Here is a 27,099-nt window from a genome sequence, read left to right as displayed (position 1 = left end):
ATGGATGGATGGATGGATGGATGGATGGATGGATGGATGGATGGATGGATGGATGGATGGATGGATGGATGGATGGATGGATGGTGTTTTGACTTTTGACCAACCTTTCATTGAAATCGATGTAGCTGCATAGATTCATTTTGGATTGTAGATTACAAGTGAGTTGAATTTGAATTTAATGTGTGCAGAACAAATATTGTAAAAAAAAATGTTTAGATGGCATATCGAATACAAAATTCCTGGAGTCAAGAAGTTACAATTTCTATATACTAAATGGCACCTTCTGCACCGGCTCCACTTGGCCTGGCTCTAGTCCACCCCACCAATTTTCAGACGTTTCCATTACTGTTTTTTTTTTTTTTTTTTTTTTTTTAGTACCTGCACTGACACTGTTCAGCCCTGTGCAAGAGTAGGTAAGAAACTAGCAGGGCTGACAAGAGCCAGTATGAGTGCTTAAAAATGAGAAATGTAGACATTTGAAAATTGGTGGAACAGACCCAGGCCAAGTGGAAATGGGGGTAAATAAGATATCCTTTCATTTAAAACACCCAAGGTCACTCTGCAAAAAACAGAACACAAACACAGGTGCTCCCCATGGAGATGAGGTGGAAAGGGGGCTCAATAAGGTGGAAGGAAGAGGAAGAGTTAATGATTCAGGAGGAGGTAGAAATCTGAGGAAGATCTAAGAGGTACTGTATGAGGGAGCAAGATTATAAAAGTTTAGTCTAAATACAGTGCATTCAAAGCTGAGCCACAGGTTGGATGATGGCTTCATGTTTATCTATTAGAAGACAGCATACATACACCTGTTTTTCCAGAGGCAGAGTTGGGTCTACTCTCTCCCCCATCATGGTAGGGCTCTCATGAGGTGTTCTGAACTTCATTCCTCCTCCTGCTGCTGCTAGTGGGCTTGACCTGGGACCTGCAGGACGCAAGCGCTCTGTAGGCGAGGACGAGCGATCCCACTCTGTGGCGTCAAACTGTGCTGTTAGTGGGCAGGAAAAAGAGAGTGAGTCATGTTATTTACATAGCAATATGATCAGGTGGATTAATCCGCTCAAGCAGAAAAAAAAGCATCAGATAACAGACTACTGCAGAACCACATAAGCAGTGGAGGGTCTGACAAAAATATCTACCAGCATCAGAAATCTTTTAACAGGTTCAATGGAGGTGGAACAATGCTAGTTTTCTTTTCCTGTACTCCGTTCATTAATCCTTTCAGATTGTATTTTATCACCTTTGCGACATGTCAAAACTTCAGGTTGCAGTAAAGTTTTAAAAGACCTAAAAATGCCAGACTATGATCACAGATGGTCTCTACATGACAAACTCTATCATTCAACAGTTGCTACAGACAGGTGCAGCAGATGCAGACCAATAAGGGGGTCGGCAGATGTAACACAACAGGGTTGTGGAGGTCCTGACAACTGCATGCGCTGGTGTGATGCACATAAAGAAAGACGATGTGGGTGAAAAGAGGTGCAGGGATGTTCAGGGTGAGAGGTCACCTTGCTCTCTGATGGGGGGTTCCTCCTCCAGCTGACCTACTGGGGCAGGCCAGGGCAACTCGGTCAACTCCCTCATTTCTAATAGAGGACGGGAGGGGGGAGTAGAGAGGAGAGCAAGAAAACAGCAGATGGGTTTTTACAACGTTCACCAAAACCAGGCAGGTGAAAGAAAAAGAGGCGATAATTAAAAAGTGAGACTGAACACCAAAGGAAGGTTTTAATGTGAAGCAGAAGGAGCGAGTGAGATGCGAGAAATGGAGGAGGTAGAAGAAAAGGGGAGCCCTACTGAGAGTGGAAGTGAGAGGCGGTATGTGTGGATGTGACAGAGCTGTGGTGTCAAGAAATGTAGTTAACGCTACCTCCTGTCAAGAGGAGCAGTAATATAATCTAACCCCTGTCCCCTTGATAAATCCCACACACGAAAAACAGTATCTCTGTGCCAGTATGTGCTCTGATAAATCAAGGCAGGTAAGGCTTAAGGAGGCAGGAGACAGAACAGAGGGGAGTACTAACATCGCATTTATTTATAGTAATGTGAACTTTCCCCTCTCAGAAATAGTCTCTTTGCACAATATGCAATAACAACAGTAACTTCAAATGTGTGTTAAGCCAAAGAAAAGTGTGTCAAAGGAACTGAGGCTTGTGTGGGCATTTGTATTTTATTCACTACAAAGCAACAGAAGGCACACCAAGTGTAGGAACTGAAAATAGCTCACTACATGCCATGGCTGACTGCAGTAATACCAGTCATTACTGTCGTCTTTTCCACACACACCCAAGGACAGGTACATTATGCATTTGTGTCAGTACCACAATGTAAATCCAGCTCCTGTTCTGCGCAAATGCGGATTGCAAAACAAATAAAAAGGAACAGAGGGGTGACATCTTAATGAGCCGACTAATCCAAAGACCCCCCAGGCCGGCGACATCAAAGGCCAATTTGAATGGGCGTTTTGAGAAGGACCCAGGCTGTACATACATGTTCCTCTCCTTCCCTGGTTAATTATTGAGCAGGCAGACGCACTCTGCCACTTTCCCTAGCTCTCTGTGAATTATTGATGCATGGCTCAGTACAATGGCCCCATCTGGAGCGAACTGCACCTCCGCTGATGCCAGGATTAAAGTGTGGAAGGTACTCCTCAATGGAGGTCATGCACGGAGAACACAGCTGCACACAAAATTACATACAGAAGGGGAAAAGAAAACTCTTGGGACCACAACTGCCTCACTCTTCTACCTGTCACCTTGCTACCACAACAAATTTCCCATCTCCAATTTCCAAGAGCAACAGAGAAAGATGTGTGGAGAATAACAAATCTACATGGAAAATACACAAAAGCTACAGTAGGTTAACCAGGATTTTTTTTAAATTAGAGGAAGGTATCAGACATATAATTGTTTTAAAATGTTTTGAGCGTATATATATAAAATTTAGAAAAGATAACTTTTTTCCACTTCTCCCTCAACCTTCACATGTCCAGTACCCTCTATTCTTTCTTTTTAAGATTATATATTTTAGTCTGGGTGAACCACTTTCTTATTTAATCTGAATGGAATAACTTGAATTACCGGTAAGTAAAATATTCTAACTTATTTAATTAAAAGCAGATTTATCTTTAATGACAACAAATTTTTACATTAAAGAATATAGCTAAGATCTGAAAAAAAAGGCAGTTAAAATCATTAAGATAGAGACAGGACTGAGCTCTTTATATGAAATAATAATGAAATGATCAAAGAGTATAGCCATTTATTGTGTGTTCACACATCCAAATATCAAATTTTCAATACTTTTGGCACCTGAAAAAGTACAATATCACTCGATATGATATCAGCATGAAACATACTATGTTTATCTCTTATTTTGTAGTTTGGAATATTGGAAAAGATTTGATCAAGTGATATTACTCAAAGAGAGTACAAAAAGAGGTAAACGGCCTGTAACAAGTCAGGAGACATGTCAAAGTGCTTTACACTACATTCAGTCCTTCACCCATTCATGCACACACTCACACACTGATGGTGGCAAGCTACACTGTAGCCACAGCTGCCCTGGGGCTCACTGACAGAAGCGAGGCTGCCATACAAAAACAACACTGGACAGTAGGCAATGTGGGTGGAGTGTCTTGCCAAGGACAAAATTACACTAAAAGCCGGAATGTGAACAGACAACCCTCAGATTACCAGAAAGGGAAAAAAACGCCATCACTGCTCGATAGATTCAACCAGCCGCCAAACCTTAACGCATACCTCCACCAACACATCCCAACACACACAGAAAACAGGCTGCAGTTACAGCTGTAGTTTTTTTTTTATATAAAGGAGTATTCAAAACTTTGTAACTGTTAGTTTCCATACTCAAGGAACCTCATAGAATCGTGGTAGAAAGTGAAAGCAAATGACTGATTGTGGAATAGCAGTAGCTGCAACATGGCTGATTCCAGCAATTGTTAATCTGCTGATTTTCCTCTACAGCTATATCACAAGTTTATAGAACATGGTATGTAGTTGTATGCACAAAAAAGAAAAAAAAATGTGTTTAGGATGACAGAAAAGCAAAAGTAGCTAATACCAAATTGTTATCAATCTATGTAGAATATCATTCCTGAACAGACCCCTGAAATCTTGAAGCAGATGGGCAACATCAGCTTAGGACCACACAGGGTGCCACATCTGTCAGCTGAGAACAGGAAGCTGTGGCTATACTTTACATAGTCTCCAAGATTTCAACAATTATAGACTACAGAAAATGTTCCTTGATTGGAGAAGTCACAGTTTTTGGTTGGTCAAAACTAGGTGCGTTATAAATAGACCAGTCATGCCTTTTGTCAAAAGTTCTGGGTGGTCGCTTTGGTGCAATTCTGATATTTCATAGTCAAAGCATAGTTTAAATCTCCTCACCTGAACTGCCCATGTCAAACAAAGTTCCTTTCATTCTAGTTATATTCTATACATTATAGTTATGTTCAAGTTATTTTGGGCATTATGGGTGTTCCTTTGCAAAAATCGACAACTTTAAGTCTTCCACAGCATTCCTCCATATGGAAGCCCTCAGGGGTCCTTGACCCTCTTATTTTCTCCTTATCCTATGTTCTGTTTTTAGAAAATAGAGAATTCAATTTTACTGTAATGTTTATAAGTGACAGATCCAGTTCCCCTTGGCAAAAGACAATGCAGCTCAGCAGCTTGCACAGCACTGATGACATAAAAGCATGGCTTTCTCTGAACTTCCTCAATCTTAATAAGAAGTTAAGATGTTATGTTATTTGGACTGAGCTGCTTCCTTCCCTCCTAGTGGATTTTGGCTTACTGCCATTTTATCTCAGGGACTTTCTCACCTACATAAGGATTAAATCTGTACCAATTTTTAAATTTGAGAAACACATCAAAAGTTTTTACCAACTTCGCCAAAAAGCAATGATAAACCAATCTTAGCCTGACCATGATAAACTAGTCCGTGATTATGTTATTACTCATGGGACTACTGTAATTCACAATTTCCAAGATCTCTTTTGCTTGTCTGCAGCTTGTGCAGAACTCTGCTGCTCAGTTATTAATACAGACCCACAGCCGGTAGCATATCACTCCCATTCTAGCATCCCTTCACATGCTCCCTGTGCACAACAGAATTCATTATAAGTAGTTATTTGTTTTTAAATGTTTCAACCTTTTTCCCCCCACTCTCTTTCAGAGCTGCTTCAGCCTTACTGCCCAACCTGATCTCTTAGATCAGCTGATTGGCTGCTGCTGGCAGTCCATAAACTAGGCTGAAGCTCAGAGGTCACGGAGCATTAGCCGTCTCTGCTTCCAACAATTCATCCTTGTTTTTAAATCTCTTTAAAAAGTCCTTTTATTCCTTGGCTTTAAAAAATGTTGGTCTTGTTTTGCATGGCATTTTAAAAATTACCTACTCCCAACCTGACTAATTATATTGAATTGTGGATGTACAGCTATGAAATCTGCCCCATTTCCACGATGTCATTATGTCAATATGGAGCAACAGCTGTGAGAAACTTTTTACAACAATTTGAAACAGGTGACATCAATCAGCAGTGGTTGGCCAAAAGCTTTAGCCTGTGCTGCCTCCACTATCTGTTAATAATTAGAAGAAATTATTTGAATTTGGAAATAGCCAGGCTTTCTTTCAGCCATGGACAAAGAAAACATTTCTTAACAGACAGCTGACTTTTAGGTACATTAACTGCTAGTGTGTAATTAAAATTTGGAAAGAGCAAAGACAATAGAAGGGCTACATTCGGTCGATTAATGAAGACATCCGTCTCCACACAAAGCCTTCGCACTCAGTCTCAGCAAACAAAGACCTTCTGTCACAAGAAAAACACTCTGTACTGGCAATCACAGGAAAACGCACATTTGAAAAGACATATCTTTAACATTATAATACTACATAATTTGTGAGCAATATGCATGTCATCTTTGAATTCATTTCACAAAAAAGAAAATCAATACCAATTGGATTCACCTTTCTATTCTACAAATTATTGCCCGCTTCTCCCAAGTTTGGGACTACCCATTCCATATTTTGGTATCCTACCCCATTTCTATCATCAATCATCCGTTTCCATATCCTTCATATTGGACCAAAGGGATGATACACAAAGGACATGGCTTTCCATTAAAGTCAGCCAGGGTTCCGGCTGAGAACAGGAAAAAATAAAATCAGGAAAGTGACTAGCAAGCGGAAAGGGGCAAAAGAGAGAGAAAGCAAAAATGATGATGAGGAGGGGAGAAAAGTGAAAGGGGGAAACCTAGGGTTGTGCCAGTAAGTTGATGAGTAGCTGGTCAGATGACCCTTGGGCCTGCTTATAGCAGCACAGCGCACCATCAAGCCAGAAATGGAAATCTAATTTTCCTTTTTTTTTTTTCTGCAAGCACATTTACACAGACACACACACACACACACACACACACCCCCACAGACACATAAATACATACGATACAACACAGCAGGAAGCATCAACTTGTCAGAGCACACAATAAAAAACAAAGCTCTTACAGATACACCATGCTTCAAATTTTTCCTTTTTTTCTCCAATCTCTGAATAACGGATTTGAATTTATTAAAATGTCAAACTGCTGCTGCTTTTACAAGAGGAAAAGGCATTTTAATATTTTGTTTTAGATACAAAGTCCATTTTGTACTTTATAAATTGTCTGATCTTATTTCATACAATATGTCCATTTATATATGATTCAGCTTAGAGTAGGGCTGCAACTAACAATTATTTTGCAAATCGATTAATCAGTCAGATAGCCAAAGGTTCCCTTAAAAAAGATTTTTTAATTAAATTAAACCAGATGAAACTAAAACGTTTCCACTTTAGGAGTTCTGGATAGAGCATATTGACAGACAAAAACATTTTTTTTTATCTTAAATTAAAAATTATTTTTTTTAAACAATTTTGCTCTAATTACTGCTCTAAGTGGGTCACACTGTTTTTTTACAGCCTCTATGCTCCAGTTAACGATTAATCAATTAATAAATTAGTTGAAGATTTTTTTCAATTGTAGATTAATCCCAATTAATAATTTCATCCCTAGCTTAGAGTAACAGTTGGTTGTGGTAGTTTTGCAAGGACAAAATGGCAGTTTGTTAAAATGATTAAGTTCTTACAAAAAATTCTACAAAACAAGAAATTATTTCAAAAATTCACTTTGGAATTTTAGGCTGTATAAATTCTAGTTGTCTCTTTGTGGAGCTGCTTCTTTCATCTAGGCTATTTCATATTTTTGCCATTTTGGTCTTTTCAAAGACATTTTAAGTTACAAATCTAGGCAGATGCCATAATTCTTACCAACAATTATTTAATCCACACCTGAGGAAGTTTGTTCCTGCTTTAAGAACTGATGATTTATAGTACTTCTGTAGAACATTTACAATAAAAAAACAAAAAAAAAATTTGACAAACAAAACAGACTTCAGTGAATATCATCTACCTTTTGGAGCTCAATCATTGGCAAAGTATGTTAGATAAAATCTTTAGAAACTTTAAGAGATTTTAAAATCTTATAGTCACCTCTGTTCATAAAACACTGAACTACTAACAGAAATAAATGGAGGTGTAATGCAGTGGCAGCTGGCCAATAGAGGGCGGTAGGACGCCGCCCCACTCACCCAATGACCTTGATTAAGACATAAAAAAACAAATAAAAATTCAATAATAAAATCAAAATATTTCAAAATCTATTAATATATTTTCTATATATGCAAGATAAATATGTAATCTTTAATGACGAGTAAAGTCGTTTTGTTTGATGTCGAATTGGTGACGTATTTCCATCCTAGGGCACAAAATTCTTTGCCCATTGACTCTCATTAAAAGTTGTACAAGCGGAGTAGCTCCTCTAAAATGCAAAACATGGGACTATCCTGAGGCGCACAAGCTGAAAACAAAGTTATTTGCACACCACCACAGTGCTGACATTACAGTCATCTTTTATAAAGAGCATCTGATTGACAGGTTTATATAATTATTTAGCAACAAAGCTCAGCTAACTGCATGCAGCGAGGATAACACTATATTTTGCTTTCCCTGGCTCCTTTTTAAGATGTCAGGATCTGAGCCAGCATGGATTAAGACAGGTAGGACTGATTTAAAGCACTTTTCAGAAAATTGTATAATGTTTTTTGTTGTTGGCATTCATGTTAATATACTGGTGTGAAACCTTGATATACATTTGATTGGTTTTTGGTAGACGTCTATTTTGAAGTTATAGCCCACCCCCCTTGAGAGAACTTGGTGGGTACAAATACAGTGGGTAAAAAATGATAATGCATGAATACAAATAGGGGGTAATGAACAGGTGAATTCACTTTTTACCTATTTACAGGAGGTGAATAGGGAATAGGTACACCTGCACCCTCTCTCAAAGTGCAGGTGTATTTTCTNTCGTCAAAATTTTGGTGTCGATCATTCGATTTCATCCTGGACACTACAGAAAATGGGCTAAAAGTGTTAAAAACCGGAATTTTCCTTTAAGACATAAAAAAACAAATAAAAATTAAATTATAAAATTAAAATATTTCAAAATCTATTAATATATTTTCTATATATGCAAGATAAATATGTAATCTTTAATGACAAGTAAAGTCGTTTTGTTTGATGTCGGATTGGTGACGTATTTCAGCCCAAGGGCGCAAAAATCTTTGCCCATTGACTCTGATTAAAAGTTGTACAAGCGGAATAGCTCCTCTGAAATGCAAAACATAGAACTATCCTGAGGCGCACAAGCTGAAAACAACTTTATTTGCACACCACCACAGTGCTGACGTTACAGTTGTCTGTTATAAAGGGCAGCTGATTGACAGGTTTATATAATTATTTAGCAACAAAGCTCGGCTAACTACATACAGCGAGGATAACGCTTTATTCTGCTTTCCCTGGCTCCTTTTTCAGAGGCCAGGATCTGACCCAGCATGGATTAAGACAGGTAGGACTGATTTAAAGCACTTTTCAGAAAATTGTATAATGTTTTTTGTTGTTGACATTCATGTTATTATACTGGTGTGAAACCTTCATATACATTTGATTGGTTTTTGGTATACGTCTATTTTGAAGTTATAGCCCCCCCCCCAGAGAAAACTCAGTGGGTACAAATACAGTGAGTAAAAAATGATAATGCATGGATACAAATAAGGGTTAATGAACATAATGAACAGGTGAATTCACTTTTTACCTATTTACAGGAGGTGAATAGGGAATAGGTACACCTGCACCCTCTCTCAAAGTGCAGGTGTATTTTCTAACCAAAGAAAAAAATAATAGGCTTCAATTAAATATATGCAGACACTCAATTTTGGAAGCCTTAAAATAGGTTCTGGTTAAGTATGCAGAAGAAAATAGTGCATAATCTTCAGCTTTGGGCTGAGAGGTTCAGACAGATGTAATGTGTGTCACAATATAACCAAATATTGTTCAACTCCATGTTGACATTTTACACACACTGTGTACTTGTTTTTTTTTTCTAAATAAAGATGTCAGCAATTCAAAAATAAATAAAAAAATGCTATCACTATTTTAATTTATTTTCTTCTTTCCCCCCCATTTGTTGCAAAAACTATTCTGAATCTGCGAGTAATTTTGTCTAAACCCGACTTTTATGGCAGACACTTGTAACATATTGCAGAGTTTCTATGAATAGTCCTGCCCTTTTGCTGTTGACTAAGGAGCAGCTGCAGTGGAACAAGTGGAGGATAAGTGCTTTCCTCAACAGTAACATACCAGTAATTGCAAGGGGTGGCAATGTTATTCCTTCTCCTCCTCTATCCAGCTGGTTTTGGGCTCTACATCATGGCTTCCACTTTGCCAACACTTACACCCACTGGTTTAAAGCTTTTTTTGTGGTCTATAAAACTGAAAGACATTAAAATCACCTGAAACACCCACTCAGTGGTTCATTAGGTGCAGCCATCAGGGAAGTAATAAGATGGTCTCTCTCATTAGATCGCTAATAACGCAGAATGGCTGAAGGGCTGATGGTTTAATGCAGGAACATCTATTAATGTACGGGAATTAATGACTGCTGTAATTTGAGCTCGATGGTCACACCTTTTCTTAGTAATTAAAAACCTTCTACAAGCCAAACTTTGAGGCTTTACTTGGAGCATCTTAACAGAACATCTGGAAGTGGATTGAATAACAAATTATACAAGGAAAGAAAGTTGGTTTATTCTGATCTATAGACATCAAATAGCCAAAGTGTTAAATTTTTACTTCAGCGATTTTATTTTAGTATGGATAATCTGAGAATTCTAATCAAAGTGATTCTGTGAGAGACACAAATAAAGTGCATATAACCCCCTCATATACACACGTCTTTACTTGCACCAGCTTAAACACATTCTCCTTTCACCCATGAATTAAGTACATGGGGATAATCAAAGCTGTAAAAAAGACAAGTTGGAAACCTACACATGCATGTTCCTGAGAGCAAGTGTTGATGAGGGGCTGCTGGCAGACTGTGAGATCCCCTCCACCAACCCCCACCATTTGCCCACCCGCGGCAGGTTATCTGAGTGAGTATGTCACATCAGCAGGGAGGGCAGGAGAGAGGGGACGGCCCTGTCACCTCTGAAGCGATGGTGTGCATGTGTGAGAAAGTGTGCCTGTGTTAGGGGATGACTGATTGTGCCCTGCCACAATAGCCTTGAATCCCACCTTTCTGGCTGCTTACCTCACCGCACCACAGATCCCGACTATAAATACTCCTCCTCACTGAAACACCAGGCAACCGCAAACATCCACTTAGCTGCCACATAACACTGGATGTCCCTTTTTATTTCCATAAGTCATCTCTCTATCCTTTCCCCCATCTCTTCCTATTTGCATCACTCCATCGTCACTATACTCATCCCTTGGTTCCAACTTTTCCATTCTTCCCTTCTCTATACAGTCCATTCCATCGCTTCCGCCCTGATAACGTGGGCTGAGCTTTGCAAAGCAAGTTAGTCCAGGGTAATATGAATTAAATGAGACTGTTTGTGTGTTTACACTTCAGTACCTCTGTGCACCTAGGCAGACAGCAACCATACTCTGAGAACAGAGTCCGAATGGGATGAAAAACCCAAAACAAAGGGTCAGGTAACACAGGCTGCATGAGCGCTTTCCTGCAGTTCACGGTCTACTGGTATGGTACGAGTACTACCCAGGGGCGGTGCATGATGTAAATGTCACAAAGAAGATACTTAAAACAAGGAGAAAATATACAGATGCATCAGGAGGGCGTGCAAATCCAGTGAGAGTTGACTCTCTCTCATATTAATAACCATGCATCTTTATTTAAAATGGTCTCTTCTCTCCGATAAGTTACGGCGCCTCTTTGCCCCTCTGCTGCTTAGGCTGATTTGGGTTTTAATGCGATGAGAATGGATTTCTGTGTATACCCGTCGGTGTTCGGACTATGCTGTGCTGACCGTGACTTTCCCATTACTACCGGATCAGTCACACACATGTAGGCATGTAATTAACTGAGTGGAGGGGAGCAGGGATGGAGGTGAGCGAGGATGTGTCTAGGTTGATGTATTATCCCATCACCTTGACCTTGGTGACTTGGAGATACAGCTCAATTAAGTGGACCTGGCCTGACATTCTTTACACCAACATCCCCTTCCTAATGATTTATTAGGCCTGTTTGCTTGCACCATACCATTTCTTTAGAAATACTGCACATAATTTCACCGTGTTGTCTACCATCTCCCTCCCTTCCAAACACTGCTGTTATACAGTTAACATTATAAAAAGCCAGTTGTCAGTCTTGATGATCATCTCAAAGCCTGTTCAGCCCCATGTCTGAGCGCAAGAAATCAATAGTCTTCCAGAAAGAGTTCAAATCTAAAAAGAGAGAAATAAATGTCATCTGAGCTCAGACAGTGAAGGTCACAGCACTCCATTTCTAGTTAAAAAGGCTGTAGAGATGTAATGATGGGGGGGTAGTAGTTACATTTTTTTAAAGGTCAGGACAGTTAGAATATTATTTTTACCATGTGCTATCAGCAGAAAGGCAGTGTGTGAGCTCAAACGAAGGTTCTGACCTTTAAAAACGCTCATATTGAGGCAGGTTTTAACCATTCAACAATCAGTCCCTTCAAAGACATATTTTCTCAAATATCGTCATGTTTTCACTCATCTAAAGCTGCCCTCGTCTTTGGTTTGTAGGGATTTTGTTTTGTACTCCTAGACACACAATTGCAAAGGAGGTTGTCAATAAATGTAGAAGAGGTTTTTGTAAGAAAAACTAAGTATTGATCAAGCTTGAGCAAATGAAACCAGTGAAGCAGGTGAAAAAAACACCCCAAAACACTTATGGCCTTTGAATCCATTTATATTAGCCATTTTTATGAAAGAAAAAATAAAAAAAATTTTGGTTACTTGTTTTTTTTATTTTTTTTTTTATTGTTGTTTTCAAATTGAAAAAGAAATTAACAATTGATACACGGATTGCACTGAAGCATCTGTATTTCTGTAAGTAAATCAGGTCCACTTATTAAGCGCCGTGAGACGAGATTTGCTGTGAATTAGAAGAATTGAACAACTAGTTGAGCGCTTCTAAAAAATCTGCCATTAAAAAGGTGTAAATAAAAAATGGTTGAAACCATGTCATATGAAAGCTGCACATCGCCCTGAAAACAATATGCCGGCAGCTTTTGCTTTTCTTTAGCAGGGATTAAGAAGCTGCTCTAAAGCCGGGTGTACACTGTGTGATTTTCGGGGCGATTTTCCAGTCGTGTGAGAATCTTTGGATCGGCCCGACTTTCAGCCTGATTGTGCGTTGTGTAGTGTAGATGGGGTTTCGAGGGGCGATCAGCCTCTCACGACCACCTCCCGATCAGGAATTGAGGTCGGGAGAATATCAAACATGTCTGATTTTCTCCTGACCGTCGTGGGCAAATCGTTTAGGGCACATGAGCAAACGAGGATTCTTCTGTAAACACAGAAGCATTGCAGGGATGTAATGAGTGAAATGCAGTTTTGTCTGTAAAATTGATAGACCGTAGTAGCCATGTTTGCTCAGCCATGTCTTTTTTTCCAACTACGTTGTCGCCTTTCCTTTTGAGGACTTTTAGCAGAAAATTGCACAAATTGACAAGGCAGCTCGTTTCAATATAGTGAGTTTGGCGTCAGGATAGAGAGCTACAGAGCAGCTCCATTTCACTGCGGAGCTGCGTCCGACGTGGGTTTTAGTCGTACAGTGTGAGCAGGTAGATCACATGAGAGCGTCAGGCTGAACATAACTCGCGAGCTGTGAACTCACACTGTACGACTAAATCCTGCGAACAGGCGTGCAGTGCGAGCAGCAGCTGCGTGCAACGACAAAAAAACAAAACAAACAAGGCCACAGTGTACGCCCCGCTTAAGGCTGTAGAAAAGAAAAGAAAAAAACTAACAAAGATATTATAAATATTTTTCTTTTATAAATAAAAAATATTTACAGTATGCAACTTGATCGACAGATACAAGTTTCCTAAGGTTGATGCCATTACATTAATTTGAGTTCAGTCTAACCAAACCCCAATTTTGTGCTGCCATTCTTTTGGGCCGATTCTTGAAGCTGATAATGCCTCAATTTCCTCCATTAATGTGGTATAAATGTCACAAGTTCCAGTTCAGATAAAAATTACATATTTCTTTAAAATTTTTAAAGAAAACATTAACAATGGAGGGCTGCTCAGTGGCGCAGTAAGTAGCACGCCTGCCTTGCAGCAAGCAGGTTCTGGGTTTGAATTTGCATGTTCTCCCTGAGCATGCATGGGTTCTCACCGGGTACTCCGGCTTCCTTCCAAAGTCCAAAAACATGACTGTTAGTTTGATTAAAGGTTTCTCTAAATTCTCCTTAGGTATGAGTGTGTGTGTGAATGGTTGTTTTTCCTGTGTGTCTCTGTGTTGCCCTGCAATGGACTAGTGACCTCTCCAGGGTGTACCCTGCCTCTCGCCCGTAGACAGCTTGAGATAGGCACCAGCATCCCTCGCGACCCCACTCGGGATAAAGAAGTGTCAGATAATGGATGGATGGATGGATTAAAAATGGATACCAAATGGAGGGAGTGGCAATGCATGTGCTTTGCGTAAACCCAAGGCATGCCTAAATGCACTAATGAATTAGCAAATGTATGTGTGTATTAGCCTAGACAGAAACAAGGAAAATAAATATTAAAAACGAACCAAGAACATCAACCAACTGATGTATCAGTCTATATCTACTTTAAACTAGGGTGAATGCTGAGCTTCCTTAAGGCTCACAATACTAAAAACAATGCAGTGTCTTAAAGTGGTAGGGAAGAAGTTGTACCAACGGATGCAGTTCCAAATTCTCCCGAGTGGAGCCCAACTTTACACGAGTGAATAAAGTGAATGTGATTGGTCGATTATCAAGGGGGCGGGATTGTTGTGGCAGAAGGTTTCGCATTTAAACGTTAATATTTACAGAGCAGCTGCAAAGGGCAGACAACTGTATTTAAAGTGATAATTTTTTGGCTTTGTCATAGAAATAATAGCTTTTTTATTACAGTCTCATCTTCTTACCTGCAAATGCTTTGGAGATGTGATCCTTTTTCCATTCCCAGGGTTGGTCGTACTCATCAGCTGGTCTCTCGTCATCTTGCGGCAGCCTGCTGGTCTCCTTGCCCTCCTCATGAAGTTCTCCGAACACATAACCAAGGCGCTGTCCTCGCTCATCTTCATATGGAGTGTCATAAAGCTGCAACCCTCCCCGCATACGTCCTCCTCCAGTGTTTCGCTGCAGTTCTGTCAATATACATGCACATGAGGGGAAAAAAAAATATGAAAAAACATAGTTAAATTATTTCTTTAATGCAGGATGTTTAACCCATTTGCAAGAAAAATAGCAGTGAGAACCCATGTTAGTTCTCAAAACACTGCTCTTCATTCAAATGATAAAATAAATAAAAAGCTTGTTGATCTTGAACGTGCCTTGAATTAGAGAAATTTAAATAATTATGTTTGCACAGCTTGCAGTAGGTTCAGCGACCAATGTGCTGGGCCTTAACAAGGAACTGGGTCAGACACAGAGTGGGAAAATAATACTTTCTCTCCCCGCATCCCTCTTTGCACCTCTGCCAGCAGATATCCAGCGTGGCTCACAGCAGCATTTGTGTCTCCTTGCTAACATTTTCATCAATTTCTCAGTGGGGTCCAAACAACAAATGGTTCTCAGCACCTGCATCTGCTTTGTGGAGTCAAACATGGCCATGAGATAAAAGGCTGTACGATTACCGCTGGTTCTAAATGCTCCCACGAGGATCTCTAAGCAACAGGGGGCCCAAAACCTCAAATAGTATTTGATTTTATACAAAAATGTTCCATTAAGTAAAAGAAAATAGAGTGAAATGAAATTATTGTTATTAACCATGTTTTTGTTTTTTGGGCATAAAAATGGAAAAGGACCAAATATAGTTTACCATGATAAAACGGTGCTTTCAAGTGGCCAGGTATTACCATGGTGACCAAAGTGGAAAGCCATTGAGAGAGAACCCCTGAGGTTATAAAATGAGGGGTTGAAGGTAAACTGGAGAGAAAGGAGGAGCAAGGTCATGGGGGGAGGAAAGGATGCAAGAGCAGAGGATGTAAAAAGAGAAAATGGGAGCCGTAGTGAAACCAGAGGAAGAAACAGGAACTAAGAGAGAGATGGCATGAGAGATTGAGGAGGGCAGAGGATTGTGGTCTGTCAGCCTTTGATGTTAACACGTAAAGACAGCAGCACAACAGGGCTGAACGCTGCTCTACCTGCACCGGGAGCTCGTGGTGTCACTGCAGCCTGGTGACGGAGAGGAGATGAAGGTTGGGAGATAAAAACAAGACTTGTGGAAATCAGAATGATAAATTCAAAGGAGAAACGATGGAGGAAAAAAAACACAGTCAGGGGTTTGAGACGGTGGGAAGGGTGAGAAGACAATCTGACAGGGACTGAAGATTGAGGCAAATGATGGCAGGGAAGGGGAGAGTGTTTAGGCATGCAGACATGTGTCAGCGGGGGGGAACAGCATTTTATACAAAAGAATCATGAATCCCGAAGAAGTGAATAAAATGTAAAATTAAAGCAACTTTAAAAACCACATACTGTGTGAGTGATAAATATTATTTCACTGTCACATTTGGCTGCTGCTTTGATGACTTCCAATGAGAAAGAACCAGGCAGAGATACAGAAAAAATGGCTCCAAAGTGACAGGCTCAGTGCAAAACCAATAAGGGAGCTCTGACAAACCACTCCAAATCCATTTCTTAGATGGCTCCATCCAGGTGATGCAAAAAAATGTTTGCCTTAAGGCTGATACAGATTAGGCTGGATCCTTTTATTCCTAATTTCGTGTATTTCTGTACTAAACGGAGAAAGGGAGACAGCGATGAGATGGCAGAATATATACAGAGGACGTTCACTAAAGGAGAGATTAAAGAGACAACCAAAGAGTTCCCACTGGGAGCAGAGGAGAGCCCTCGAGATGGAGAAATGTAGTAATGGAGAGGAGTAGTGGTGGGGGGACAAGCCTTTACACTAAGTGACAGGGACAGACCAGAGAGAGCATTGGGGGGGTGGGGTGGTCCGAAAGAGATGTTGCAGAGAGAGGGAGAAACAGAAAACGATGTCTCTGTGATAGATGATGCTTTGGAGCAAATTGCGGGTGCAAAAAAGAATAAAAACTTCATGATGCTGAAAGCTTACTCAGCTGTGGTTGACAAAAATCCATTAGAGGTGCATTAACACTTTAGTGGCAAACAGTCACCAACCAAATATTACAAAGCCACTCTTTTCAGTCCTCCTCAAAGGTAGGAGGACAACATCGACATATCTTCTTTTGCTCATTACAGAAAGTGCTGAAACAGCACAGATCTAGATTATTGAGTAGGTCCACATGTTACCTATGAAATAATGTGGGGAGATTTAATATAAAGGCCTAAATGTCCAGAACTGGAGCATTCAACCGTCTGCTCATTACGATAACTTTGATCTTTCTTTGATTTCTGATCAACGTCTGCTCAAACTAAGATGCAACAGCAACAAAACATCTATTGAGCAGCCGTCATTAAACTGTAACCTATACAATAACCATAAGATATGTTTCGTACTGTTTTACCAGCCTAACACAAAATGCATAAAGCTTTATTAGTTTGACATGTTTTCTAGTGAAAGGAGATTTGGTTTTCTATTATTTGTCTAGCTTATTTTTCTACAATTCCAATCTACATTAAAAATGGGATAGTAGGACAACTGAATTGTCCTCTCAACATGATTATGTAGTCCAAATAAGAAAAATAAACACAAGTTTATAAAAGTGTAAAAGCTGAGACTAAAATCAGTAAAAACTGAATCTTAAAATGTGAGGTAACCTCTTATTTTTTCTTTGCCAGATTCCACAAATAATTCCCTCCAGTCTGTTTCTCTCTCCTGTCAGCTGTGAAAAACATTTCAGTGTTTTCAGTTTTTTTTTTAAAACCATATCTGTTGTGTAACTCAAATTCAGACAACAGGCTTACAGCCATACAGTGTGCAGAGAATAACTTTATTAATCCTAACACCTTTTCAACCTGTTCTATTTTATTACAAAATACTAATTCCATTATTTTGCAAATTAAAGTTTAAAATGTAGTAAATTTCTTAAGTCCATTCAGAGCAACACTCTCTGCATTTAATTATCTACTAATAATCATGTTCCGCTTTGTCAAGTGGATTAAGGTCAGAGAGGTTAGGAAATGGGCGGTATAGAGAAAAATAGGAAAATAACATTAAGTATCTGTAGGAAAAAATAATACAGTAACACCACTTCATTTACATTCCCATTTGTGTCCACTTTCATTGCTCAAAGGTCTTCTCTAGCTTTATAAATCCACTGACCTGTTATGACCCTTTGAGCTTCATATGGTTCCATGTAGCCATTATTTTCGCAGGGTACAGGACCAAGATCTGGATCCGTTCTGTGTTCCGTTCGAGCATCGAATGGATCGGAATAATCTGTGTCCCCTGCCAGCGGGGCTGATGGCACCACCTGAAAGATTAAAAAAAAAAAAAGAAAAAAATGGCACTCCCTTAGGTAATGCTAGTGCACCCCTGAGGAGGGAAAAGGAAGAAAAAGCTGACTCAGTATAATGAATTCAAATCATTCTAGAAACGACAAAACAAGCTAAAATTCTATTCTGGCTCTAATGTGTTTAACTTGTTACAGCTTGACTATCGGGCTTGCATGAGAATGTGCTAAAGATTTTTGAAGCATTTTTTTAAGGATGATTAAGAAATTTCAGTCTGGCTGTTAGAGCTAAAGAAATTATCCCTACAAATAAAATAGGATCTAATAACCTCAAGGTGGTAAATCTAGGATGAATGACAATAAGATCTCAAGAAAATTACATTAAACTTTCATTTAGCTAGAAACAGATAATAAACAGTTTCCTTACTCTACAACAATCTGCTGTATACTCTGTATCTCCCAATAGTTATTGAAGCCCTCAGTATTGGTGGAGACACCATCTTGACGTTTTCTTTTACTTTCACAAGGAGCGGACAGAGATAAAAGACAGATAAGCAGGTGGTAGCATTTGTTACTCCATGCAAGCACAGGAGGAAAAAAACAGTGGTCACCTGGCAGCCTGACAACAACACAGCCAACCATATGGTTGCACAAACGCATGCATATACAAAAACACGTGAGAGCCAGTCTAGAAGCGTATGCATCCTTAGTATCTCCCATTTCCTCACAAAGGAATCAATGCAGAAAATCCTAGTTCCAAAAAAAAAAATTATGAAAAAAAATCCTCCTAAACACATTGTGGTGAAAAGACCTCCTAATCTCTTGCTGATTGTGTAACAGGTTATCCAGGGATGCACATGAATCTTTTATATTAATTAGAACGTGGATGTTCTCACAGATCATAGGAAATTAACATGCATTGAAGAAATGAAGGGCAGAAAGGAGAGCTATTGACTATTATTAATTCCTTCCAATTCAGGATTTCTTTCTAGCATTTTTCACGTGCTTGTTCATAGATTAAACTGCTATGAAAACCATGAGATTCTTTCCAACTTGCTCAGTGTTTTTGAGTTCGCCTGTAAACAATGTCCTTGCAAAGCCCTTACTTTTGCACAAATTGTTCTTTCGACATCTTTCCTAATGTCAAACAAGTGTTGTGTGAGTTTATAATTTATCATACATACAGTGCAGAGTGAGGAACACACTACATTCCTGATGACAAAAACAGCTCTTGGCTTGAAATATACCTCCTTCCGGCTCTTGATAGATCACACGGCAGTTTAATGAACATGGGCCTGCAACATGTGCACGTGTGATGGTCCCTCTCAGCTTGCGAAACCAAACCTCATCTATTATTTATGGACGAACATAAACCCAGGGGACCGTGGCCCCCCTCCTACTCAATGGTCCGCTCAAGCTATCCATTTCTTCCTCCGCCCATGGTAGTAAATTAATATGATGGGTGATTTATATAAACAATATACATCTTCTGACACACATCCGGAGAAGTTGTTGATTGGGTCTGATCATTAAAGCTGCAGGGGGATGGAAATGGGATGAAAGAAGTGGGAGTTTTAATGTCTTTTGGTTGACTTGTCTTTATGTCTCCAGCCCACTTAGTTTACCAGGTGAAAGATCTCATCTGACATCATCTCCTCTGTTCTTTGCACATCTGCAAAGAACTTAGAGGCACAGAAAAGTCAGCAGAACCGGACTATTTCCTTACCACTTGGAAGCTCTGAAAATTACATTAGAGAAACTAAAAAAAGTCTAAGGACCAATTCTAAAGAAGAACATGTTCTCTAAGGAGGAATGACTGCTGTTAATTCAGCCTGCTTTGTCATCAGTTTTGTTTATTTGCCACGTGATTATTTTAAGAGAAAAAAAGGCACAGTATGCAAAACACAACAGTCAGTTTGTACTGAAACTGGGAACATTTCAGCCAAATGGAAAATGATTAAACATACCCATAGCTCCCATCAGCAACAGGGGAATCGATCTGTTTTATCTATTAAAACTCATTCTATTTTGGAAAAAAATCTTCATATGTTTTTTTTTTTTAAACTAGGATTCAGTATAAAGGTCAACATTATTAAATACATACAAACCACTGTTCTTATAATGCTAACCATGCTAATTGTGTTTCTAATACCAGTCGCTAAAGAAAGTATGTCAATTTGTTGACCTTGTTAGGATTTAAAAATATTTACACTTTGCTTCAGACCAACTCTCCCCCTTAAACACACACACGGTGGAATGTCAAATATGCTCCAAATTTCATGAAAGAAAAGCAAGATAATTTTTCTAAGTTCTTAAATATAGATATGAAAGAAAAAAATCAGGAGAAGACATCTGGAGATCTAAAACATTTCTGCATCTCCTGAATCAAAGGCAAGAATCTGTAGGTCTTACAGGCTCTTGTTGGTCTTCCAAAGAGATGGAGCTGAGGAGAATTTTGGTGCGTCCCAGCTCCTGGGAGTCCACCTTGATCAGCCTGTGTTTAGGAGACTTCATGTCCAAACTGGAAGACTTCATAGGAGATCCGTACACTGGTGTGGACGGCTCAAAATTCCCAGATTCCTCTCTGGATCTGTTCTCCGCATCCTCATATGGATCTTCAAAGTCCAGGTCTCTCTGGAGGCGGTACGCTTTGAGAAACTCACTTTCTGTGTAGTCCGGTGTGGGTGGTTGTGGGGGTACCTTTCTGCCAAAGCTTAGGTAGTCCTTCAGCCACTTGGCCATGGCAGCTCAGCTTCAAATCTCGGTGCTGGCTAGACAACTGTATGTAAAAAAAGGTCAAGAGGACAGATGCAAGGTTATTGCTTGATCTTATTTAGACATTAGATAAAAACTGCTCTATGGAAGGTCTGATTATTAAAAAAACTGATTTCAATATAGAAGCAGACACAATAATCCAGAGATACTGATCCTTTCATGCCGTTTGAACAGATCTGCCTCCTTCTAATCACAAAGCAACAGTATGTAGCCTATGCTGCAACATGTCTCCATGTCATATTAACCTACAGAGACAGCTGGGCTCCATGCGCTCCTTTTGTTTTAGCCATGGGAGCTGAGCGTCTGGCGACTGGACTTTGCCCAAAGGCTTAAATTGCACACACCTCTGCAATAAAAGTCCGGAGATATCGCGGGGGTGTAACCATAGACAAATACCAAAACCATAAAAAACGCAACAACAAAACATAGGAAGATAATAATCAACAAAGAAAGCGTTTCAACTTCTGAACTTTGTGATACCATTTTATAAACGTTTGATTAAACTGTTTTTAATATGAAAAACTGGCTTTAAACAAGGTAAGGAAAACTTCTGTTAAACAAACTAACAAACCAAATGATTTAAAGGCGAGAGAAAGCTGCGCTCCCGCACGCGCAACCACCTACCACGCCAATTCAGTCCCTCAGCCACTTCGGACGCAAAAGTCCGAGCTTCTTCATGTTCCTGCCGATTAAAACAACACAACAGAGGTTGTAATCCGCGTCTTAAAACCCCGTTAAAGCCCCGATGGATGAAAAATAAAGCAAGATCCTTTCTTCAGCAACTCGAGCGCATCAGGAGTTTCTCTTGGAAAATGTGTGAGTGAGGAGAGCGACGACAGCTCCGAGAGAGGCGCAACTCAAGCGAGCGATTAAAGGGGAGGCGCTTCATTCCCAGGGGAATATCCTCCTGCTGCCTTTTGCAATCAACCGAGCCTTCATTCATTCAGATGGCTGTACGCGTCATGCAACAAGAAATAGATCCTCTTTTTTTTTTTTTTTAAACAGAGCTGCAAGTGGTGAACAAACGAAAAAAAAAAAAACTAGTCTACCTGCAGAAGCACGCTCCTAAGGTGTAAATTATTCATTTGCATGACATCACTGGCAGGTTTTTCATGTTAGAGCATCATTTAATGTTATTGTAAAGTGTTTGGTTTTTAAGATAAACGTGCATGGAGGACTGTGCAAAATAGATAAATTCAAGCAAAATGCACAATGATTGAAAATTTGACATAGAAAACAGAATAACATGACAAAACCATTCATTTTGATTTTTTTATGTTTTACATTATCTTCTCCCACTTGTCACATTATCCTTTGTCCAGCCTGTATGCAACTCTGAGTCAGTCTCTTAAAGGATCGTAAATGTCTTTTTCTTTACGACTCTTGTGAGCTCACTTTCACTCAGGAGGCGGGTGACTATAGATGAGGTCATCAAGCCAGAATCCACCCCCACTGTTGCCTTTACCAAATTCATCAGCATTGTAACATCTAGACTTTTTACATCAAATTCAGCCCTTATCACTCTGAAACAGTTGCTCCAAAGGAACAGATTTTCAAATTCCTGCAGCCAATCTCATTGTAGTTAGTTTGAACACTTCTGTTCTCTAAGTTGTCTTCTTTAATTTTCTAGATCAGTGATTCAAAAACTGTACAAGTACCACTTTACTGTCCTAAGTGACTTAGTTTTAATATGTATGAGTGAGAACCTCAGTACTTTGGCTGCTTTTAGACTCTTAGAAGGAAATTGGGTATCAGTTATTTGCAGGGTATATTTGATGTAGTCCAGAGACAGTGGTGGTGCAACTTGGCCAGAAAGCATCTCTTTTTGGGCCACTCTTCAACCTAAAACATGCACTCTACTGATGAGGTTCATTATTTAAAAGAAAACATTACAATATAGTGTGTATACTTACTTCAAAACCAGTAAGTAAGAAAAAAATCCTTCTCAACAGAGGGTAAAGCCTTTATTCAGATACCAGTTTTTCTAAGCCACCTATAAGACTGTATTTACTCACCTTCACAAGACTAAGGACAACCATTCCTTAATCAACAAAACATGTAAAAAATAAATTAATAAATAAATAAAAAAAAAGTCTATTGTTATGGTGTTATCCCTAGACTGTGCCACCCTGGGTGGTTAGCAATTTCACACATTTTAACATCTGTCACTGAAGACAGTGGATCATTTGAAATTGGAACTTACCGTCGATGTGGGATTTATTTATTTATTTATTGAGTCTACATAGATTTTGCTTCAGTTTCAGATAAAAAACAGAAAAACATTTGAATCCAATTTATCAAGTTATGATGTTGAAGAATGTTACCAATGACTGCTAATACTAATGTATATAACTGCTTTTTATACATATACAGTTATGTTTTTTGTTTTGTTTGTTCAATGATGTTGTCCACTTATTGGGACTTTTCTCTTAATTATTTGGCATTTAAGCTTGAAGACAGGATGACTTTGTGATAAAAATTTAAACCATAGCACATATAAAAATCCGTTGACTTTTTCAAAATCCTGTTGTAGTATTTTAAGAGGTATATTACAGCGGTGCCCCTTGAGATGCATTTACATTTTACAGTGGGAGAACCAACTTAAAAGAAAATCGAAAGTGTTGAAAATATATGTTCTGTTATGAGTGTCTATCATTTTAATGTGTCATGATGGTAAAAGAATAAAATCAACGGATTCATAAAATTGATATTCTTGTGTTAAATCTCTTCCACAAACACATATCTTTCTAGAAACTTCATCACACAAAAAAGCCAGCTTTAAATTATTCCTCATATACCAACAAGCTCTCATGGCAACAAATTCCTTAAATTCCTTTATCCCATTCTCGCATTCTCTCTGCCATAGAAGATTTTTTATTGCATATGTCCTGTATTTGCATTTTGCAGTGATTGTTACTTTATTTTCCCTTGGCTGCATGAGAAATTCTTATTCTTTGATCCACACAATCTGATCTGTCCAGTACTTTCTTTAAAACTCCTCTCAACAGAGGACAGAACTGATAGTTTAATTGATCTTTCTGCCCTGGCAAATGGGAAATCCCAAAGTTTGTGAATGAGGAGCCTGACACTAACCAAAACAGTGAAAAGAAAAGAAAAGAAAAGAAAAGGAGAGGTTGTTGCATTTCAAGGAAAAATGTAAATGAGAAACTCCTAAAGAGAAATAGTCAGACTTAGAATTCTCTGCAATGAGGTGGGTATTTTTTTTTCTCTTTTTAATTAGAGTTTTATGACAAAAATGAAAAAAATAAGACACCGGCACTGGCACAGTCTAATTAAAATGTTAAAAAGGCAACAACAAGAGTCTGCTATAGAATATATCAGAGAAGTAATAACACTGGCTCATTATAAAAAGCCAAATTTGGAAGTGTCATTACCCATGATGTTCAGGCTGGTGTTTCAGTATCATTTATACAATTATCAACATTCCCAGTTTTTCTCCCTGGTTCAGTGGAAAGTAGATAATAATTGCCTAATAATGCATAAACAATGGCTGCTTTGCAAAGCTTTAAATTTAATGAAATCCTTTGTGCTGCTTAAAAAGGAAACCTGAGGAAATAATTTATCTCTATAATTTCATCTGCCTGGTACTTACTGCCCTCTCTTGGTGGCTAATGTGAAGTACCAGTGTGCTTATCATACATTCATCTGATGACTTAAGATATATTACTTTTACGGCATAACTTATTTTATACTAAAAATACATATAAATATAAATTGTATTAAGTAGGACTGTCGAGACTCTTTGCTGTCTCGACATACCTTTTCATTAACTAGGGGCAGCATAAATTATTTGTATTGCAATCATCTGGCATTCTTGTCCGGAAGGACTGCGAAAAAAACACATTAAAAAAAAACAACAAAATAGCCATATTTTGGTTTCTGTGAATATGTATATAAGGTATGTGCACTCTGTCAATTGTTCATCCAGCCACAACTAATTACAGCTCTCTATCTTTAAGTCTTTTGCCCCTTTAAACTGCAAGTTCAAAATCTATGTAAGCATATTTATAACAAAAAACTCAGAAATGCTTTTCTCCTGAATTAATCTTTTAATGGTATTCACACACTTTTGAGTTTTTTACATTTAGTTTTTTATGATAAACATAGTGATCTGTGGAATGTTTAAACTTAGGATATCCCCCTAAACCTCTGAGGCCAGCAGTATTTTAAAGGGAAATTAGATTAGTCTCAGGTAAACAACATTATTTACTATCCACTGAACTTTGTTTTCAAGTTTGAAGATGTTTTGTTTCCCATCCAGGAAGCGTTTTTAATTCAAAATGTCAGAAAATATCATATACATATGGGAGTTTTATATGTACACAAACGTGTGGGACTTGAATTGAAAAAGCTTCCTGGATGGGAAGCAAAACGTCTTTAAACTTGGAAACAAAGTCCAGTGGACTGTTTTTTTTGTTTTTGTTTTTGGAATGACTATGACCTGGATGATTGAGAATCTTCACTAGCAGTGACATCTGTGCTTTTAAAATATGAAAAACATTGTGTAGCCCTTTTGTAATACACCACTTATTCACTAAAACGTGAAAAGTGTGTAATTTATGGGATATCCATCCATAACAAAATCTTAAGATTCAGTTCCTCCTATATCTGTATCCAACTATATATACTTTCCAGCTAATGAAGAAAATAGCCCCAGCATAAAAATAGAAGCTCATTATGTATTTTGAAATAAATATTTTTTATTACATTTTAACATTTGTGTTGTGTGGGACAGCTATAATCCATTATGTACCCACCAGGTTGCTGCCTTAAGAAATTGTGTGTCCCAAACCAAATTTATTTTCTGCTATTTTCGTTAAGACTAAGAGACGCTATGTTTATTTTAAAGTCAACTTTATTTTATATTTTTCTATATTTTCACCTACCTCACATTCCAGCATCACTGGTCCTTCTGTTTCCCTGGCATCATTGGTCAAACTCAATGTGAGGTTGTGGAGACCTCCAAACATCTCGGAACCAAGGAACTTCTGAATAAAGTTGAAAAAGGAGGAATTGAAGCCCTTGACTTCACATCTTTAAATATTTCATTCAAAATTAAATATTTTAAAATCTTCTAAAAAAATCCAAACTCTATATGGAATGCTATTCCTATTTACAACTTTGACAAAATCCTTTCTTCTTAAATGCAATTACAGTAAACCCAAAAGAACAGTATTCCCTAGTGGGTCATTAAAGCTTTTATCATCTTTACCCACACGTCAAATTTACTCCATTTATAAACTCCATTTATATTGATTATGATTGTCCTTCTATAAGTAAGAAAACAACCAACAAAAGGTTAAGAAATATTCCATTACGAGATGTGTCTTTTCAACAGCTTGTATATTTTATTGGTCCAACACTTTTGAAAATATAAATTGGAAGTGGACTCGGTTGCTCCTTAAAATTACTTAACAAACAATAAAGTAAGAGAAATTTCTTATAAAATTATTCCTAATGTTTATCCTGTTAAAGCATTTTTGAAAAACAGATATAAATGGAATTCGGACCCAATATTTACTTTTTGTAAAAATAATGAAGAGAAGCTTATTCATCTTTTTGGGATTGTAATTATACCAAAATCAACACATTTTTTTTTCCATCAAAAAAATCTTAACATTACTTTAACAGATAAGGATGTTTTCTTTGGGATGGAAAAATGTGAACCTGTAAAAACAGAATTTTTATATGTTATTAATTATTTTTTATTTATTTATGGTAAATACCATATTCACACATCCAAATATTTACAACAAAAGCCAAATTTCCAGATTTTATTACATTCTATTAATATCTATATAGAATCCTTAAAATTGGGTTAAAATGCTAAAGCCATGCAAATTATAATGCCCTTAAAGAATTATGACCCTCAAGCATAGATTAGATTTGATTTTGACATTTTAAAATAATAGTTCTGTTCTGTAAAACCCTTTGTTGTTGTATATGTTTGTAATTATTAATGTTCTATATTGTTCATGTTGTTTTGCAATAAAAAAAAAAAACAAGGAACTTCCCCAACACTATATGTGGAACTCTAAGCTAATAAAGGTTTTAAACTTAAAAAAAACCCATATAATTTTCAAGCAGTGATGAACAACATAATAGTTTGTCATTATCTGGTTAAAAACAAATAAAACGACATGAGTCGTTCTTTAATGTGCACACTGCAGTCCATCATCAACAATCAACTGTCCATCCGGAGCTTCTCATTGGTTGTTTGGGGACTGGGGGCGGGGTTTCTTTATCAGTCAGGCAGCAGTGGATTCAGTATTTTACAGAGAGCAGCTGATGTGCCAGTG

At 38.2% G+C, this 27,099-nt stretch overlaps 1 protein-coding gene across 2 annotated transcripts in view; it reads right to left on the bottom strand.

Annotated features, from left to right (window-relative positions):
* Positions 1-21,649, bottom strand: part of shd (Src homology 2 domain containing transforming protein D) — a 30,230-nt gene extending 8,581 nt beyond the window's left edge. The window contains exons 1-6 of one of the 2 annotated variants that reach the window (XM_015376237.1): positions 21,404-21,649; positions 20,417-20,783; positions 17,875-18,025; positions 14,549-14,770; positions 1,509-1,586; positions 805-985 (exon numbers count right to left, since the gene is read on the bottom strand). In XM_015376237.1, the coding sequence (XP_015231723.1) occupies positions 805-985; positions 1,509-1,586; positions 14,549-14,770; positions 17,875-18,025; positions 20,417-20,746 (962 nt within the window). In that variant the 5' untranslated portion in view covers positions 20,747-20,783; positions 21,404-21,649. The remainder of the gene's footprint in view (positions 1-804; positions 986-1,508; positions 1,587-14,548; positions 14,771-17,874; positions 18,026-20,416; positions 20,784-21,403) is intronic. The other variant, XM_015376238.1, reaches the window with a different exon arrangement.
* Between the last annotated feature and the right edge of the window lie 5,450 nt (positions 21,650-27,099).

This window comes from Cyprinodon variegatus, unplaced genomic scaffold (genome assembly GCF_000732505.1).
Source record: "Cyprinodon variegatus isolate N-32 unplaced genomic scaffold, C_variegatus-1.0 Scaffold131, whole genome shotgun sequence".
Lineage (NCBI taxonomy): Eukaryota > Metazoa > Chordata > Actinopteri > Cyprinodontiformes > Cyprinodontidae > Cyprinodon > Cyprinodon variegatus.
Note: the sequence above shows the minus strand (reverse complement) of the source record. Positions and strands in the feature narration are given on the sequence as shown.